Source organism: Protomyctophum parallelum, assembly GCF_964188405.1.
Source record: "Protomyctophum parallelum genome assembly, chromosome: 8".
Taxonomy (NCBI): Eukaryota; Metazoa; Chordata; class Actinopteri; order Myctophiformes; family Myctophidae; genus Protomyctophum; species Protomyctophum parallelum.
This window is the reverse complement of record NC_139703.1, coordinates 4,860,065-4,881,042: the sequence shown is the minus strand read 5'-3', so window position 1 is coordinate 4,881,042 and position 20,978 is coordinate 4,860,065. Positions and strand designations below refer to the sequence as shown.

Genomic DNA, 20,978 nt, shown 5'->3' with positions numbered 1-20,978 from the left:
ACACGTCCTAGACTGCGATCACATGTTGGGGGGGGGGTTTGGGTTACATTAATGCCACCGGGGACCTCAACATGCTTGTCAGGAAAGCAAGCTCCATTGTGAGGACTACCCTGGACAGGTGGGGGAGGTGATAAATGTGCGTGTAGCAGAGGAAGCTTGATGCTATTATACGGACAACCACTCTAATCCACTTCACCTGGAGATTGTGGTTCAGCAACAGGGGGAATGATAGATTAATTCTCCCCCTGGGGACAACCAATAGACTGAGACTGTCACCCGTAAAGGTCAGCTGTTTGCATATAGAAAACCCAAATACTCCAAAAATATACTTAAGGTATAGTTACTGTGGTGTGCTGCAGGTTAAAGTTATAGTTATAGTTATAGTTACTGTGGTGTGCTGCAGGTTAACCTATTCTGACCGGGCACCCATTTTGGTGTTGGCATCATGTTATGCTTTAGCTATTTAAAAATAGCAGATCTACAAGCTCATATCGCGCCACCGAGTGGCGCGATACGAGCTTGTAGGTCTGCTATTTTTTGAAAAATCGAAGAGCGACTGACATTTTTAGAATCTGATCTCAGGTCAGAATGGGTTCATCAGACCCAGTGTTTGTCCGGCGGAAACCTCGTATGAATCTGATCTCAGGTCAGAATGGGTTAAAGGGGCTCTGTGGTGTGCTGCAGGTTAAAGGGGCTCTGTGGTGTGCTGCAGGTTAAAGGGGCTCTGGGGAAGTTTGGCTTGAAGGGCAAGAGGAGCAGCAAGGCAAAGCAGCAGGACAAACAGGAAGGTCAGTCTACACACTGTTACTGTTATAGTCCATATTCCACTGTACTGTACTGTACTGTACTGTACTGTACTGTACTGTACTGTACTGTACTGTACTGTACTGTACTGTACTGTACTGTACTGTACTGTACTGTACTGTACTGTACTGTACTGTACTGTACTGTAACACCCCAAATCATCATAATATATACCGTTGTGTGTGTGTTAGGCTGCGCAACAGTGACACTTGGTTGTGAAAACCAACCAAACACTATTTTGTGCTCACACAGACAGACAGACAGACAGACTGTCTATAGGAGTGGTTGCACCACTCAAAAATGTAAAAAACTCATTGTATTTGTACACAGACTGACTGACAGCCAGCCTCCTACAGATGCCCCTTCATAATAATTATGTCTTCATGAAAAGAATGTGTTTTTGATATGAATCACGTGCTTTTGTTTATGTGTGGTTGCCACGGCAGCGTCTCAGGCCACCAGCAGTGCTGTAGAGGAAGAAGACGTAAGTCCTGAGGTACCAGAGTCTGTTACCGTGGAGACAGAGGAAATACACCCCCTTCCTGAGGTGAGAACATCAGCATCATCTTCATCATCATCTGGTCTGTGTTCTATGTTTTAGAACAGTGTGTTTCACGCAGCGTTCATTTTCATTTAGATTAGTCATAGTCTTTTGAATACATTTTCATTTGGTTGTAGTCATCTGAAAGGTTTTCACTGTAATCTAGTTTTAGTCAACTTTGTCGACACAAATGTATTTTGGCAGGCCTTGATGATATTTACATACATTTTGATCTGGTCTACAGTACATCATGTTTAAGAACACAGTGTGTTTCATGTCTTCCAGTAGACTACATCATGTTTAAGAAGACAGTGTGTTTCATGTCTTCCAGGGCTTTGTGGGACAGAAGGAGGAGTTTCTGCCCTCTGTAGGGTCACGACCTCTCACCTTTGAACTCTCCATAGGTAGGCAGTGCAGTGTCAAACCAGTCTAATCCAGTTTAAGCTTGAATACCCCTATCTACAGTATTTTATTCTATATTCTTTGACTACTTGCCACTAGTTGATGGGTGTCTGAACTGTTGTCTCTCTCTCCCAGGGAATTATGGGAAAGCAGTGGAGGTCGGGAGTAAGAAGAGTAAGAGGGAGGTGAGCAGGAGCAGAGAGGAGCTGAGCAGGAGCAGAGAGGAGCTGAGCAGGAGCAGAGAGGAGCTGAGGAGGAGCAGAGAGGAGCTGAACGAGGAGGCGCAGGGCTTGCTGGACTCAGAGGACGAGCTGGAGAGAGAGGAGGTGATCAACCCTGAGCCAGAAAACAGATCCATCTCCACCCCTATGAGACCCCAGCCTACTGAATATGACAGGTAACTAACTCCTCTATGATCACAGCCTACTGCATATGACAGGTAAGGTAACTAACTCTATGACACCACAGTCTACTGAATATGACCAGTAACTAACTCCTCTATGACACCACAGCCTACTGAATATGACAGGTGACTAACTCCTCTATGACACCACAGCCTACTGAATATGACAGGTAACTAACTCCTCTATGACACCACAGTCTACTGAATATGACAGGTAACTAACTCCTCTATGACACCACAGCCTACTGAATATGACAGGTGACTAACTCCTCTATGACACCACAGCCTACTGAATATGACAGGTAACTAACTCCTCTATTACACCACAGTCTACTGAATATGATAGGTAACTAACTCCTCTATTACACCACAGCCTACTGAATATGACAGGTAACTAACTCCTCTATGACACCACAGTCTACTGAATATGACAGGTGACTAACTCCTCTATTACACCACAGCCTACTGAATATGACAGGTAACTAACTCCTCTATGACACCACAGTCTACTGAATATGACAGGTAACTAACTCCTCTATTACACCACAGTCTACTGAATATGACAGGTAACTAACTCCTCTATTACACCACAGCCTACTGAATATGACAGGTAACTAACTCCTCTATGACACCACAGCCTACTGAATATGACCGGTAACTGACTAAGTAAGTAAGTAGGTCGGAGGTTGTCAGTATCAGCCATGCAGACAGTGTTGATTTGACAGCAAAAATGTATTTTGGCATGCCTTGATGGCGTCGTAATGGCTGATTTTACACTTAGTTGCATGAAAAATGACTTGTCTTTCAGTTCTACTGGATCTCTTCTCCACCAGAACCTCTCTAACATATTATTCTATTTTTTATTTGTTGACGGAATTGTCAATAAATGTAATCATCATAGCATAGTTTTTATTTAGTTCTTTTTTAGTTTTCGTCAGTGGAAAAAAGGTAGTCTACGAACATTTTGTCTCATAGTTTCAATTGACGATATCAACACCGTTGACTACTAAGTAGATCGGAGAGGCTTATTGTCTGTATCAGCCAGAGCACGGGAGTCTCTCCCCGTTACAATGCGCTAGAACAGACCTCTGGGAGATGGGACTGCTGAGGTGGAGTGCAACAGCAACACCTACCATCAGCTCAAAGTACTTACCGGACGCTGCACCCAGGCCGTGCTACTCATACATTGAGGCATTTGCAGGTCGTTTTGATCAAAAATATGAGTCTGTCTGTCTGTCTGTCTGTAGGTCTTTCAGCTGTCTCCCTCTCCAGCCTCCTGCAGTGAGACAGAAGCCCTGTCTGTTTGTGTGGAGTCAGTTTGAGGACGACAGCTTCCGTTACTTCCAGTCCAACTGGCTTCACAAGATGGCCGACAGGCTGGTAAGACAGACACTGGTCCAGTGTCAATTTTGACAGAAAAGTTTGGTTTTAGTCGTCTTTATTTGAATGAAATCCAAAAGACTTAAAGAAAATAATTAAATGATCTTTGTCAGGTGACTAAAACATGACTAAAAGTTATACATTGCAGTACAATTTCATTTTCACATCAATATTCACATCAATGATAAAACAATACAAAAGAGAAACCTTCCCATATCGTGTGATAGACCACACGTTTAAAAGCAGTTGCAGACATTTGTGTGTAGGTTGCAATCAAAACAATTGTACTACTGTCTGGTTAACGTCTGGTTGGATTACTGTATAACCCTTAGCTAAAGGCCTTTTTATCTCTCTCTCTTTTCTTTTCTCTCTCTTTTCTGTCTCCCCTCCCCTCTCCTCTCCTCCCTCTACCACCCCCTCTGCTCTGTCTGTCTCCCCTCTCCTCTCCTCCCTCTACCACCCCCTCTGCTCTGTCTGTCTCCCCTCTCCTCTCCTCCCTCTACCACCCCCTCTGCTCTGTCTGTCTCCCCTCTCCTCTCCTCCCACTACCACCCCCTCTGCTCTGTCTGTCTCCCCTCTCCTCTCCTCCCACTATACCACCCCCTCTGCTCTGTCTGTCTCCCCTCTCCTCTCCTCCCTCTACCACCCCCTCTGCTCTGTCTGTCTCCCCTCTCCTCTCCTCCCACTATACCACCCCCTCTGCTCTGTCTGTCTCCCCTCTCCTCTCCTCCCCCTACCACCCCCTCTGCTCTGTCTGTCTCCCCTCTCCTCTCCTCCCCCTATACCACCCCCTCTGCTCTGTCTGTCTCCCCTCTCCTCTCCTCTGTAGGACTCAGGCTTGGAGGAGGTGGACAGGATGCTGCGGAGGCCGAGGAGCAGAGTGAAGGAGAGACTGGTGGAGGTGTTGCTGGAGCTTATTGTTTCCTGCAAGTAAGACATACTGTCAACCTGTCACAATAATGAAATGGACACAACCTCCATTATATCACTAGTAGGACGGACGGGTAGGGATTTTATCGATTTGGATCCCGTCTCCCATTCTGCATATCTCTTCCACTCCCTATAGCGATTCCCCGTTTCCGTTCCGTAATGGTTTAAAAAAAGAAAAGAGGTCAAATGTTTAGATGAAAATAAATTCAAGTGTTAACTGAAGCACAGACTGTGTACATATTAGATAATAGAAGTAATACTGAAACCTATTGGTTTAAATTATGCAAACATGCAAACGTGTGTGTGTGTGTGTGTGTGTGTGTGTGTGTGTGTGTGTGTGTGTGTGTGTGTGTGTGTGTGTGCGCATGTGCATGTGCAGACAGTTTAGTGTGCTTTCAGACAGGAAGGTAGTGTCCAAACCAAACACCCTGGATAAATGCAGGAAGGACTTCATCAAGAAGAACATTGTAAGTACAATACACTGTTCATGCAGTATATCTAAACCTTGTATTTCCAAAACCATTCCTTTTTCATTATTATTAAAAACAAATAACATTTTAAAATAGGAACAATAGCCAAGCTTGTAGGTTGTCTATTTTCACTAATTTGTTAGACACTCTTGTACAATGAAGCAGGGCATTAATTTATAGCAAAATATGAAAAGTTAAGATACCAGATTTCTGGCAACAAGTCAACAACAAGAGACACAAGTAATAGGTATTTCTGTTTAAACTCCATCTTGTCAGCTCTGTACAGTATGTACTTGTCAGTGTAATGCAACAATTTGCGTGTGTGTGTGTGTATGTGTGTGTGTGTGTGTGTGTGTGTGTGTGTGTGTGTGTGTGTGTGTGTGTGTGTGTGTGTGTGTGTGTGTGTGTGTGTGTGTGTGTGTGTGTGTGTGTGTGTGTGTGTGTGTGTGTGTGTGTGTGTGTGTGTGTGTGTGTGTGTGCGCGTGCATGCGTACGTGCATGCGTGCGCGCGTGCGTGTCTGTCCAGGTGATGGTAGCCAGACAGGCAGTGAGGGCTAAGAGGCGTGTCACCAGACGGACAGCAAAGCAACGATTGGCCGATGCCAGGAGGATCCTCAAGAAGCTCCGCCTACTTGCTAATGAGGTCAGGATTTTATTCTAACATCGTCATCATCATCATTATCACCTCTGTTTCTTAACATAGGGTCTGGGGAACACATCCAACCGTCCAAATATCCATTTGGTTCCATCTATATACTCTCAGAGTTACAGACCTGTAAGGGTCCATTTGGTTCCATTTGCATACTCTCAGAGTTACAGACCTGTAAGGGTCCATTTGGTGCCATTTGCATACTCTCAGAGTTACAGACCTGTAAGGGTCCATTTGGTGCCATTTGCATACTCTCAGAGTTACAGACCTGTAAGGGTCCATTTGGTGCCATTTGCATACTCTCAGAGTTACAGACCTGTAAGGGTCCATTTGGTGCCATTTGCATACTCTCAGAGTTACAGACCTGTAAGGGTCCATTTGGTGCCATTTGCATACTCTCAGAGTTACAGACCTGTAAGGGTCCATTTGGTGCCATTTGCATACTCTCAGAGTTACAGACCTGTAAGGGTCCATTTGGTGCCATTTGCATACTCTCAGAGTTACAGACCTGTAAGGGTCCGTTTGGTGCCATTTGCATACTCTCAGAGTTACAGACCTGTAAGGGTCCGTTTGGTGCCATTTGCATACTCTCAGAGTTACAGACCTGTAAGGGTCCGTTTGGTGCCATTTGCATACTCTCAGAGTTACAGACCTGTAAGGGTCCGTTTGGTGCAATTTGCATACTCTCAGAGTTACAGACCTGTAAGGGTCCGTTTGGTGCCATTTGCATGCTGTCAGAGTTACAGACCTGTAAGGGTCCGTTTGGTGCCATTTGCATGCTGTCAGAGTTACAGACCTGTAAGGGTCCGTTTGGTGCCATTTGCATGCTCTCAGAGTTACAGACCTGTAAGGGTCCATTTGGTGTTATTTGCATACTCTCAGAGTTACAGACCTGTAAGGGTCCATTTGGTGCCATTTGCATACTCTCAGAGTTACAGACCTGTAAGGGTCCATTTGGTGCCATTTGCATACTCTCAGAGTTACAGACCTGTAAGGGTCCATTTGGTGCCATTTGCATACTCTCAGAGTTACAGACCTGTAAGGGTCCATTTGGTGCCATTTGCATACTCTCAGAGTTACAGACCTGTAAGGGTCCGTTTGGTGCCATTTGCATACTCTCAGAGTTACAGACCTGTAAGGGTCCATTTGGTGCCATTTGCATACTCTCAGAGTTACAGACCTGTAAGGGTCCATTTGGTGCCATTTGCATGCTGTCAGAGTTACAGACCTGTAAGGGTCCGTTTGGAACCCTGGTATTCCTCTGACCTAACAATGAGAATCTACAATCATCATATCATCAGGATTGTCATGATCATGACATGTTGTCATACAGATACAGACAAATGTCATACAAATACTTTATTCATTATTATTAATTTTTGGCATTTGGCGTTTTGGCATTGATCATTGGAAAATAGATACAAATAAAAAGATGTACAAAAGTTTGCAGAGTGCAGATATTATGACAAATTAGGTTATTTTCGAGGGCCTATGCCCAGCTTTGTGTGTTTGTGTGTATGCATAGCGATGATTTGGAAAAGTGAGGACGCAAATTGTGATTGGTCAGAATGAGATGATGTATGATTATAAGGGCGCCCCTCACTTCACACGGGTGTGATTGTTTTATATTCAAAGAAATGACTGACATATTTAATAATAAAAACATCAACAAGCTCGCATTGTAGATTGGCTATTTATTTCCACTGTTGAAAACGTGGAAACGATTATTACGAATATGCAAAATTATGTAATAATCATGAATTAAAAAAATATATGTAATAATGGATAATAAATAATAATGGTGTCACCAACAGCCTCAGAGTACCATCCCTGATGTTTTTCTATGGCTAATGAGCGGAGCAAAACGATTGGCTTACATCAGGATCCCCGCCCACTCCATCCTATTCTCATTGGTCGAGGAGCAGAGGGGGCGGGACTGTGGGAAAGTCACTACCCTCTACATGAAGGTAACACACACACACACACACACACGCACACACACACACACACACACACACACACACACACAGATCGGCTATTTTCAGCATTCAACCAAGTGTAAAATCACGATGCCATGAAGGCCCGCCAAAATATACTAAATATATACTAAAACTGAATCATTTTTTGTTCCAAAGACTAAACTAAATCAAAATGTGCTGTCCAAAATCATGACTAGAGTGTGACAATGAATGGTCAAGTGGAATGTGATTGTGTGTTGCAGTCCCCAGGAGGACCCGTAGGGCAGATCTTCGCCAAGCTGGAGGTGTATCTGTGGTTGGGTCTGACCAAGTACAGCAAGGAGGCGGTCACCTCCCTGCCAGAGGACTTCCTGCCCCTCTACGAGGAAGAGGATGAGGAGGGAGCCAGAGCCCTGCAGGCCGCGGGGAGGAAGAAGACCCCCAACCACCTCTCCTGCCAGGGTGAGTTTCTAGAAGACCCCCAACCACCTCTCCTGCCAGGGTGAGTCTCTAGAAGACCCCCAACCACCTCTCCTGCCAGGGTGAGTTTCTAGAAGACCCCCAACCACCTCTCCTGCCAGGGTGAGTTTCTAGAAGACCCCCAACCACCTCTCCTGCCAGGGTGAGTTTCTAGAAGACCCCCAACCACCTCTCCTGCCAGGGTGAGTCTCTAGAAGACCCCCAACCACCTCTCCTGCCAGGGTGAGTTTCTAGAAGACCCCCAACCACCTCTCCTGGGTGAGTTTCTAGAAGACCCCCAACCACCTCTCCTGGGTGAGTTTCTAGAAGACCCCCAACCACCTCTCCTGCCAGGGTGAGTTTCTAGAAGACCCCCAACCACCTCTCCTGGGTGAGTTTCTAGAAGACCCCCAACCACCTCTCCTGCCACGGTGAGTTTCTACTGCGGACACTTTTACACCAGGGTGGAAAATGTTCTGTTCTTTTTTCCCACCTAAATTTGAACCAGTTCAGAGTGTTTCCACCGAATATGCATTGGTTTAGAACCCCAAAAAGTTGTTTCAGAAATGGAACAAAATATAGCCTACTTCTCATATTTCGTTCGATATAAACAATGGCAAATCAAGGGAAAATCATCTCTGACCATTCAGCTATGCCGCCCCAAATTAATATGGTTCTGCTTAACAAGCCAGTTTTTTGTCCGGTTCCAAGAATCTAGTGGTAATTATGTACATGACAGTGAGATAGACAAAGAGAGAGTGCGAGAGAGAGAATCATTTATCTTTCCGTTCCCGCAAAATTATATAAAGAAAATGGCATAATATTTTAGGCATTACGAGTGGTGATTAATCATGATTATTTCATGATGCTATGATTAATCAGATTACAATTTTGAATGGTTTGACAGCCCTATAGTTAAATGTACTGCCCTGTGTGCAGACAGCCCTATAGTTAAATGTACTGCCCTGTGTGCAGACAGCTCTATAGTTAAATGTACTGCCCTGTGTGCAGACAGCCCTATAGTTAAATGTACTGCCCTGTGTGCAGACAGCCCTATAGTTAAATGTACTGTCCTAGTCCTAGTTAAATGTATGTACTGTCCTGTGTGCAGACAGCCCTATAGTTAAATGTACTGTCCTAGTCCTAGTTAAATGTATGTACTGTCCTGTGTGCAGACAGCCCTATAGTTAAATGTACTGTCCTAGCCCTAGTTAAATGTACTGTATGTACTGTCCTGTGTGCAGACAGCCCTATAGTTAAATGTACTGTCCTAGTCCTAGTTAAATGTATGTACTGTCCTGTGTGCAGACAGCCCTATAGTTAAATGTACTGTCCTAGTCCTAGTTAAATGTATGTACTGTCCTGTGTGCAGACAGCCCTATAGTTAAATGTACTGTCCTAGCCCTAGTTAAATGTACTGTATGTACTGTCCTGTGTGCAGACAGCCCTATAGTTAAATGTACTGTCCTAGTCCTAGTTAAATGTATGTACTGTCCTGTGTGCAGACAGCCCTATAGTTAAATGTACTGTCCTAGTCCTAGTTAAATGTATGTACTGTCCTGTGTGCAGACAGCCCTATAGTTAAATGTACTGTCCTAGTCCTAGTTAAATGTATGTACTGTCCTGTGTGCAGACAGCAGATACTTCCAGCTGCGGTGTCATCTGTACCAGGGGCGGAGCCTCATGGCTGCTGACGACAACGGCCTGTCAGACCCTTTCGCCAAAGTGCTCTTCTCCACGCAGTGCCAGGTCACACGGGTACGAATGCTATCATGAGTGTTTTTAAGTGTATTCATGAGTTAACACTAACTGTAAATGCACCAAGTCTCTGTACGTCTGTACGTCTGTATCTGTACACTAAATGGGAATGGTCCCCGCAGAATATGGGATGATGAGATTCAAGAGGTTAAACCTCAAGTATAACGTTATTTTTTTGTCTGTCCTATAATTGGAAACCGATATTCTCCCAAGTTGTCCTCGTGACATACTGTATCTCAGAGATTTACATATTTTCCGTACCGTAATATGACATAAATGTAAAGGTGCTAAAGGGCTACCTTGGATGAAAAAGTTGCTTAGAGGGGTGACCTGAGCTAAAAGAGTTTGAGAGCCTCTGATCTAAAATATGCTATTATGTGTTATGTTGTATGTTATGTGTTATATTTTTATAACTTATGTATAGTAACAAAGTACATTTATTTGAATATTGTAAGTAGATTCTTCGAGCTTCTGTACTTGAGTGTTTGTAAGTTTGGATACTTTGTTTGGATGGCTGTAACTCACCTTCATTTCAAATGAAGGGGAGTTACAAATATAGCAATAGAAAAAGAAACAAAACGTTTTATACTACTTCTGCCTGACCATGCCTGTATTGTTCAGCCGGAGCTCATTCACATGTGTGTGCAGATCATTCGTGCATGAGACAATCTAGCCGTTAGTAGTTGCTACTCCTTTAACACATTGACTACACGTCAGTATACTATACTGTACGTATATTATACATCATTTGTATGTTTCTGTTGCTTAGGTGCTTAACGAGACACTGTCTCCGGCCTGGTGTGAGTGCTTGCTGTTTGACAGAATTCTACTGGAGGGGAAGAAGGAGGAGCTTAGAGAAGACCCGCCCCTTGTCATTGTCAGCATCTACGACTACGATAGCATGGTAACGTCCCATTAGCGTGGTAACACTATGATAGCATGGTAACGTCCCATTAGCGTGGTAACACTATGATAGCATGGTAACGTCCCATTAGCGTGGTAACACTACGATAGCATGGTAACGTCCCATTAGCGTGGTAACACTATGATAGCATGGTAACGTCCCATTAGCGTGGTAACACTATGATAGCATGGTAACGACCCATTAGCGTGGTAACACTATGATAGCATGGTAACGTCCCATTAGCGTGGTAACACTATGATAGCATGGTAACGTCCCATTGGCGTGGTAACACTATGATAGCATGGTAACGTCCCATTAGCGTGGTAACACTATGATAGCATGGTAACGTCCCATTAGCGTGGTAACACTATGATAGCATGGTAACGTCCCATTAGCGTGGTAACACTATGATAGCATGGTAACGTCCCATTGGCGTGGTAACACTATGATAGCATGGTAACGTCCCATTGGCGTGGTAACACTATGATAGCATGGTAACGTCCCATTAGCGTGGTAACACTATGATAGCATGGTAACGTCCCATTAGCGTGGTAACACTATGATAGCATGGTAACGTCCCATTGGCGTGGTAACACTATGATAGCATGGTAACGACCCATTAGCGTGGTAACACTATGATAGCATGGTAACGACCCATTAGCGTGGTAACACTATGATAGCATGGTAACGTCCCATTGGCGTGGTAACACTATGATAGCATGGTAACGTCCCATTAGCGTGGTAACACTATGATAGCATGGTAACGACCCATTAGCGTGGTAACACTATGATAGCATGGTAACGTCCCATTGGCGTGGTAACACTATGATAGCATGGTAACGTCCCATTGGCGTGGTAACACTATGATAGCATGGTAACGACCCATTAGCGTGGTAACACTATGATAGCATGGTAACGTCCCATTAGCGTGGTAACACTATGATAGCATGGTAACGTCCCATTAGCGTGGTAACACTATGATAGCATGGTAACGTCCCATTAGCGTGGTAACACTATGATAGCATGGTAACGTCCCATTGGCGTGGTAACACTATGATAGCATGGTAACGTCCCATTGGCGTGGTAACACTATGATAGCATGGTAACGACCCATTAGCGTGGTAACACTATGATAGCATGGTAACGACCCATTAGCGTGGTAACACTATGATAGCATGGTAACGACCCATTAGCGTGGTAACACTATGATAGCATGGTAACGTCCCATTAGCGTGGTAAAACTATGATAGCATGGTAACGTCCCATTAGCGTGGTAACACTATGATAGCATGGTAACGTCCCATTAGCGTGGTAACACTATGATAGCATGGTAGCGTCCCATTAGCGTGGTAACACTATGATAGCATGGTAACGTCCCATTAGCGTGGTAACACTATGATAGCATGGTAACGTCCCATTAGCGTGGTAACACTACGATAGCATGGTAACGTCCCATTGGCGTGGTAACACTATGCTAGCATGGTAACGTCCCATTAGCGTGGTAACACTACGATAGCATGGTAACGTCCCATTAGCGTGGTAACACTATGATAGCATGGTAACGTCCCATTAGCGTGGTAACACTATGATAGCATGGTAACGTCCCATTAGCGTGGTAACACTATGATAGCATGGTAACGTCCCATTAGCGTGGTAACACTATGATAGCATGGTAACGTCCCATTAGCGTGGTAACACTATGATAGCATGGTAACGTCCCATTGGCGTGGTAACACTATGATAGCATGGTAACGACCCATTAGCGTGGTAACACTATGATAGCATGGTAACGACCCATTAGCGTGGTAACACTATGATAGCATGGTAACGTCCCATTGGCGTGGTAACACTATGATAGCATGGTAACGTCCCATTAGCGTGGTAACACTATGATAGCATGGTAACGACCCATTAGCGTGGTAACACTATGATAGCATGGTAACGTCCCATTGGCGTGGTAACACTATGATAGCATGGTAACGTCCCATTGGCGTGGTAACACTATGATAGCATGGTAACGACCCATTAGCGTGGTAACACTATGATAGCATGGTAACGTCCCATTAGCGTGGTAACACTATGATAGCATGGTAACGTCCCATTAGCGTGGTAACACTATGATAGCATGGTAACGTCCCATTAGCGTGGTAACACTATGATAGCATGGTAACGTCCCATTGGCGTGGTAACACTATGATAGCATGGTAACGTCCCATTGGCGTGGTAACACTATGATAGCATGGTAACGACCCATTAGCGTGGTAACACTATGATAGCATGGTAACGACCCATTAGCGTGGTAACACTATGATAGCATGGTAACGACCCATTAGCGTGGTAACACTATGATAGCATGGTAACGTCCCATTAGCGTGGTAAAACTATGATAGCATGGTAACGTCCCATTAGCGTGGTAACACTATGATAGCATGGTAACGTCCCATTAGCGTGGTAACACTATGATAGCATGGTAACGTCCCATTAGCGTGGTAACACTATGATAGCATGGTAACGTCCCATTAGCGTGGTAACACTATGATAGCATGGTAACGTCCCATTAGCGTGGTAACACTACGATAGCATGGTAACGTCCCATTGGCGTGGTAACACTATGATAGCATGGTAACGTCCCATTAGCGTGGTAACACTACGATAGCATGGTAACGTCCCATTAGCGTGGTAACACTATGATAGCATGGTAACGTCCCATTAGCGTGGTAACACTACGATAGCATGGTAACGTCCCATTGGCGTGGTAACACTATGCTAGCATGGTAACGACCCATTAGCGTGGTAACACTACGATAGCATGGTAACGTCCCATTGGCGTGGTAACACTATGATAGCATGGTAACGTCCCATTGGCGTGGTAACACTATGATAGCATGGTAACGTCCCATTGGCGTGGTAACACTATGATAGCATGGTAACGACCCATTAGCGTGGTAACACTACGATAGCATGGTAACGTCCCATTGGCGTGGTAACACTATGATAGCATGGTAACGTCCCATTGGCGTGGTAACAGCTGTATTGTTCTGCCAGTCACTACACTGCAGAGGTCCATTATGTCACCCTCCTTGTGCCGCTGTACCCGCAACACCGGAGAGGATGAAATGTTCCTCCGTCACATTTTGATTGGGCCCTGTTTACTAGAGAAGACGGCAAAATGAAATATCAGATGTGCTTTCCGTTTAGAAATGGCGTTATCTGGGGTTGAAAACGTAACAAAGTGAAAAACCCCTCTGGAAGTTTTTTTCTTTCTTTTTATTATAAAAAATTGCCGATCTACACATACAGGTATGTCTGGCACAAAATATCTTCATCTGGAGGTCCACGGTGAAATCATAATAATGTGGGGGTCCTTGACTTGAAAATCTTTGAGATGTATATACACCACTTTATAACTGTGTGTGTGTGTGTGTGTGTGTGTGTGCCTGCCTGCCTGCCTGCCTGCCTGCGTGCGTGCGTGCGTGCGTGCGTGCGTGCGTGCGTGCGTGCGTGCGTGCGTGCAGGGTAGTCCAGAGCCTCTTGGCAGAGCGTTTTGTGAACCAGAGTTTAAGTTTGTGGAGGAACTCTACCAGAAGCCCCGCCTACGCTTCTATGACATCAGCAGAGGGAAGTCCGCAGCAGGCGAGCTATTGGCTGCCTTCGAACTGATAGAGCTGGACTACTCTGGATTCGGAGAGGTGATTGGTCGATCAGTGTGTCTGAGTGATATAGAGCATCGCAGTCCCGCCCCCTTTCATGGCCCGGAAGATAATTTCCCATAATTCTTTTTCCCATAGACGTTTCAGAATGTATTTATTTAAATACCTTTAAGCCTCAGACAAAGCCAACAAATCATGGCAATAAACACAGTATCTTGAGCCGAACACATAATTAGAAAGAAGAAAACTCTTCGTTCGGCCCAATTCTTTTTTGTTTATTGCCATTATTTGTCAGCAGCCGAGTTGGCTTTGTCTGAGGCTTAAAGGTCTTTAGATAAATACTTTCTGAAACATCTATGGGATAAATTAATGGGAAATTCTCTTCCGTGCCATGAAAGGGGGCGGGACTGTGACACTATAGGCCCTATAGTATATAGGGCAGGGGTCCTCAACTAGAAATGATGAAGGTCCACAAATATTTTTTTGAATAAGACCGAGGTCCGGTCCCATGCGCGGCGTCGATCGGAGAGCGGGGCTCTATGCCCGTTTAGTATGGTCAAGCCAAGCTTAAACAACTCCAAATCAGGCCGGGAGTTATACGCCCTGGCAGGCCACAATGCGCACGCACATAGCGCGTGCCAGAATTTTGGGGGCCCTTGGGGGACATTTTGGGGGCCTTTGCAGCAATTTCACATGAGAAATGTACCATCTGATGTTATTTATATTATTAACTTCTTCCCTCCATTAACATAAGACACACAATGTAGTTGTGCTGCAGCAACACTGCCTGAATTGAATTGAAATTGACTGTGGCTGGCCTGGCCTGAGCTTAGGAGAGATTTCTTTTTTGTCTCCACCAGGCCGAAGGCATGTGGGGAGAGTATGTTTTGCACTCCGTCCGTCCGTTTGTGTGTCCGTCCGTCCGTGTGTCCGTGAACAGCTAATCTCGGCCACCGTTAACCCGGTCGATGCCAAATTTTGCACACACACTCCCTGGATGCCAACCATGAACCTCTGCCCCAAACTTTCCACAACGGCCTGTTATAGCGCCACCAGGAGGCCGCTTTGTGCAAAACAACCCGGTCGATGCCAAATTTTGCACACACACTCCCTGGATGCCAACGATGAACCTCTGCCCCAAACTTTCCAGAACGGCCTGTTATAGCGCCACCAGGAGGCCGCTTTGTGCAAAACAAGTTTTTGCACAGTACACCTACAGATTTTGTCCAAACATCACGCAAATTGGTACACAGTCTCTCTAGAGCCATTCAACCAAACCGGTCTTTCAGATTTCTCAGACTCCATCCTGATTGGTTAAGATTGGCTTCCAAAGTTCACAGGAGTGATCAGTTTCAAACAAAATGCTGCAAATCATGAACACATCGCGTGATTTCCATGAAATTGTGCACCCACATTCCCACTAGGCCCAGGACAAAATGCCACATGAACAATTTCAACTCAGCCTCAAGGTGGCGCTATAACTGGCCGAAAAGTGTTTTTACCTCTAACTGCACGGATCTGTGGATAACCTGGTGGAGACCTGTGCCCAGAAGGGCACTTTTTCTAGTTTTAAATAATTTGCGTAGGGTCCACAGAGAGGTGGTCTGCGGTCCGGTCGTGGACCGCGGTCCGCCAGTTGAGTACCCCTGATATAGGGCATAGCAGTTGGCGTGGTTCCACTGAAGAATTGGCCATTCATTTTTCCCATCGAGATTTACAAAATATTTAAGCCTATATCAATTATTATGGTAAACCTAGAATCAAGCGATCCAGGATCCTGGTGAATCATCATGACCTTTCAGAAAAGGTTGAGAGCCTCATTATATTAGCCTGGAATCACTTAATCATGCAGCCTGATGCAGGGTCCTATTTGACTCGTATTTAAGTTTTACATTGGACAACACTGGTACATTTGTACATAGGCATGTAACGATGTGTGTGTGTGTGTGTGTGTGTGTGTGTGTGTGTGTGTGTGTGTGTGTGTGTGTGTGTGTGTGTGTGTGTGTGTGTGTGTGTGTGTGTGTGCGCGTGTGTGTGCGTGTGTGCAGCCCAATGTTCCCAGCAGTGTAGATCCGGCGGTACCAGAGTACCTGACAGATCCTGGATGTTACATCATCCCTGATGGAGTCCGACCCGTTCTGAAGACATTCAGGATAGAGGTGCACGCACGCACGCACGCACACACGCACGCACGCACGCACACACACACACACACACACACACACACACACACACACACACACACGCACACACACACACACACACACACACACACACACACACACACTCTTTCATTTTGACCTAATGTTTTGAATTTCAGTTCAGCTATAATAACTTTTTAAGTGGGGTTGCTAGTTAATTTCGTCATTTAAGTTCGTTCGTTTTATTCGTTTTCATGTTAGTTTTAGGTTTTGTTTTATTGTAAGTATCGTGAGATGAGATTGAGAACATACCAAAATAATACTTTATGTATGAAATATTGACATAGAAAAATACTTTAATTCGTTTTTAGCCTACTTGACTAATAACGTTGACACACACTCACAAGTTCATGTGCTATGCTCTAAACTGTGCATGTGTGTGTGCATGCGCGTGTGTGCGTGTGTGTGCGTGTGTGTGTGTGTGTGTGTGTGTGTGTGTGTGTGTAGGTGTTGTTCTGGGGTGTCAGGGACCTGCGGAGGGTCCAGTTGTTTGAGGTAGAGCGCCCCCAGGTGCGCATAGAGTGTGGTGGCAGCCATCTGGAGTCTGAAGAGATTCTCAGCTGCAAAACACACCCCAACTTCAAAGAGATGGTCAAATGCTTTGATGTGGTGAGTACATGAAACCGATGTATCAGCTTCAATTTTGAATAGCATGAATACTGTTCCAATTCCAATTTTGTCTGCGTATTTTTGTTTGTTTGTTTGTTCTTCACTTCCAATTTCACATGGGTCTATATTACGTATAATATAATAACGTGTTGTCGTGTACCTCATGACCTATAACAAGTTTTACAGACTCGAAGTGCATAGCACTCACTCTGCCTGTATGCCTTCCTCAATCCTGCCTGATTTATGCTAGCAATATAACGTCCATGCAGACATTGTCATGGTCTAGTACAGACCATGTCTCCCTATCAGCCACTCCCACTTTCCATTCCACTCTGCAGTCCCATTCACTCACCTGTCTCCAACTCCCTCATGAGCCCACCTGTGATTGTGAACACTTTGCCATTAACCTGCCTCCTATAAATACTGGACTCATTGCACACACAAACTGTGAGAACATAGATAAACCATTGTCCGGTGTTCAACCTTGATGTTCCCTGATGTTTCCTGTGATTCTCCTGTACCTGGAAGTTCTTGTTCTGTAAGGTTTTTGCATTTTTTGGACTTTGGCTTCCCTGAGTTTGCGTGTGTTGTAAGCTAAGCTGCTTTCTGCAATAAATAATCATTTAATTTGAACTTTCATGCTCTCTGCCTCTGCAATTCTAGAAATGCAGTATAATTCCGGTCAGTTAAAGTGTATTAGTCATGATGATCACATGGCCTGTTTTGTCCTCCACTCAGGAGCTTCCAGAGCAGGTGCACCTGCACCCTCCTCTGACGGTGTTCGTGGTGGAGCAGAGAGCGTTCGGTCGCATGGCGCTGGTGGGAACACACCTAGTGCCCAGTCTGATGGCCTATGCCCCGCCCACGCTGGGGGAGTGGCTAGAGGAGGAGGAGGAGGAGCCTAAACCTACAGGTAAGGGGAGGGGCTAACTGAGACGGTTCGCCGGCATGTCCGGGCATGCAAATTGAAGTGAATGTGAACACAGATCATGACCAATGTGTTTGCTTCACACTCACAGACGTTTTCTGTTCAATTTAATACAATTTTATTATACCAAATCCTATGTAACTTTCCTGTTCTACCCCGGATTTGTCTGTCTGTCTGTCTGTCTGTCCAGTGCGACAAGGGAAGGTCAATCCATTGACAACAGTGAAGAGTATGGACCTGAAAGCGCTGTCAATCAAACAGAGCAAAATACCAAATATCAACCCCCTGAACCTGGTGTCTGTATGTGATCCTCTCTTCTTGTCTTGTGTATGGTGTCAAAGTCTTTTGAATAAAATGTCGTTTTGGTTATCTTTTAGTCATCTGATAGTTTTAACCCATTCTGACCTGAGATCAGATTCATACGAGGTTTCCGCCGGACACACACTGGTCTGATGGGGACCGTACCGATGTTCCCTCAGCTCTATGTTCCCTCAGCCTGCGACAACCTACCTCCTCCCTCACCCTAACCCTAACCTCCCCCGGGGCAGACACCTAAACCTAACCGCAACCCTCTCCCGACCCGCAGAGCACCCCCGGGGCAGACACCTAAACCTAACCGCAACCCTCTCCCGACCCGCAGCGCACCTCGGGGCTGAGGGAACATAGAGCTGAGGGAACATAGGTATGACCCCGTCTGGGGAACCCATTCTGACCTGAGATCAGATTCTAAAAATGTCAGTCGCTCTTCGATTTTTCAAAAATAGCAGACCTACAAGCGCGATATGAGCTTGTAGATCTGCTATTTTTCAATAGCTAAAGCATAACATGATGCCAACACCAAAATGGGTGCCCGGTCAGAATGGGTTAAGCGACTAAATATCGTAAGATTTTATTTGCCTAAAATGTATTTAGGCAGGCCTGGATGTAAATGCCTGATTTTACACTTGGTTCCATGCTGGAAATAGCCGATTTACAAGCTCACAATGTTTCGCAGTGCAACATGTTATGAGCTTGTAGATCTGATATTTTCAGAGCGCAACACCCGATCGCAACCAAGCATAAAATGACATAATCTTTTAGTTCTACTGGATCTCTTCTCCACTAGTCCCTCCCTAACATTTTGTGTATATTTTTTATTTGTTGACAAAATTGTCAGTTTAGTTTTAGCCATCATGGCTTAGTTTTTATTGTGTCGCGGTTTGCAGGTGTTAGGACCCAAATGCAGGAAACTCAAACAAAGGCAGGACAAGAAGATCACATAAACTTGACTTTACTTGGGAAATGACATGTAGGATAACAGAAGTACATACACTGAACATAAAACCTGACACTAACTTAAGATCCAGCACTGAACAAACACAAGGCAGAGTTTAAATCGCCACAGGTGATGGCACTCAGGGCAATCAGTGTCAGAGGAGCAGGACTTGGGAGAGACAGAGGGAAATCAAGGACAAATGGAGGGGCTCAGGACGTGACCATGACATATTGAGTTTTTGTTTAGTTTTCGTCAGTGAAAAAAGGTAGTCGATGAACATTTTTCGTCATAGTTTTAGTCAATAAATATGTATATAGGATGGAAACATTGCTATGGGATACTGATGATATGCAAATGACGTGCTAATTAAACATTGCCTTAGGCTCCTCTAAAGATGCTGTCCAAAAAGGGGGAGGCGCTAGAGGAGGAGACACCAGAAGAGGAGGAACTTGATTGGTGGTCCAAGTACTATGCGTCAATGGAAGAGCTGGAGAGAGAGAGACAGGTGAGACACGTTCATCAATAAACCTGATCAATTAATACATCGTTTAATCAATTAGTTTCAAGATGTAAGTTATTGACAATCTTTCAGTGGTGTGATTATCTTTTTCATCTTTCCCTGAGATGTAGCGGAGGTGAAAGTATTAAAAACAAATAAAGTAAATGGTGCATATATATCGCTTTTATCCAAAGCGCTTTACATAGATTGTGCATTACATTCACACACCGATGGCAGAGGAAACCATGCAAGGCACCAACCTGCACATCTGGACCTTATTAGGGGTTCAGTGTCTTGCTCAAGGACTCTGGGGGAGCCAGATGGGGATCGAACTGGTGGTTCCTATCCGGCCACTCCACCCCTGAGCCACTGCCACAACATTGTTTTTATGTACAGCACTTGATCTAAATGTACTTAGTTACTTAACACCAATGCCATCTTTCATGAGCATAAGGACTATGCTGTCTGTCTGTCTGTCTGTCTGTCTGTCTGTCTGTCTGTCTGTCTGTCTGTCTGTCTGTCTGTCTGTCTGTCTGTCTGTCTGTCTGTCTGTCTGTCTCAGGCAGCTCTGGAGAAGGAGCTAGAGGAACAGGCAGAACCAGGTACAACAGTCTTCATCAGTCATCAGTTTTGACAGCAAATTTTGATTTTGTTTAGTCATAGTCTTTGGAATGACATCTGACAAGTTTTAGTTTAAGTCTAGTTTAAGTCAAGTTTAATCTAGCGGTCCGGGCACCTATAGGCTCCATTGCAGCCTGACAGCGTGTCAGGCTACACTTCGAGTCCCGATCCCGATGGCCTTTGCTGCGTGCCCCCCACGCCTCTCTCTCCCCATTTAGTATACTGTACTATCAATAAAAGCATAACAAGTCAAAACATATATATTAAAAAAGAAAACACGCCGTTTTCTATATTTCTCCAGAGGGGGGCGCTCTGAACATGGCATCTATAGAGGAAGAGGAGGAGGTGGTCATAGAGATGGAACCCCCCATACCAAAGAGGAAGAAGATCGCCACGCTACAGGTCAGAGGTCAAACTATACCGTCAAAACCACACAGGGATATTCTACGGATGGGCGTGGTTATATGCCTAAACCTAACCTTAACCGTAACCTCACACAATAATAACCTCAAAACCACGGCCATCGGGTAGAATGCTCCAGGAAAGAGTGAATCCCA

General features: G+C 44.9%; 1 protein-coding gene across 1 annotated transcript in view; it reads left to right on the top strand.

Moving 5' to 3' along the window:
• Positions 1-20,978, top strand: part of fer1l4 (fer-1 like family member 4) — a gene marked incomplete at its 5' end in the record, with an annotated part of 45,706 nt that overhangs the window by 13,929 nt on the left and 10,799 nt on the right. Inside the window, 20 exons of the mRNA XM_083770830.1 lie at positions 713-788; positions 1,251-1,351; positions 1,677-1,749; positions 1,883-2,144; positions 3,398-3,530; positions 4,360-4,460; positions 4,840-4,927; positions 5,457-5,573; positions 7,394-7,546; positions 7,801-7,999; positions 9,630-9,754; positions 10,524-10,658; positions 14,174-14,347; positions 16,357-16,467; positions 16,957-17,118; positions 17,857-18,031; positions 18,237-18,346; positions 19,684-19,806; positions 20,363-20,402; positions 20,723-20,823. Coding sequence (XP_083626956.1) covers positions 713-788; positions 1,251-1,351; positions 1,677-1,749; positions 1,883-2,144; positions 3,398-3,530; positions 4,360-4,460; positions 4,840-4,927; positions 5,457-5,573; positions 7,394-7,546; positions 7,801-7,999; positions 9,630-9,754; positions 10,524-10,658; positions 14,174-14,347; positions 16,357-16,467; positions 16,957-17,118; positions 17,857-18,031; positions 18,237-18,346; positions 19,684-19,806; positions 20,363-20,402; positions 20,723-20,823 — 2,559 coding nt within the window. The remainder of the gene's footprint in view (positions 1-712; positions 789-1,250; positions 1,352-1,676; positions 1,750-1,882; positions 2,145-3,397; positions 3,531-4,359; positions 4,461-4,839; positions 4,928-5,456; positions 5,574-7,393; positions 7,547-7,800; positions 8,000-9,629; positions 9,755-10,523; positions 10,659-14,173; positions 14,348-16,356; positions 16,468-16,956; positions 17,119-17,856; positions 18,032-18,236; positions 18,347-19,683; positions 19,807-20,362; positions 20,403-20,722; positions 20,824-20,978) is intronic.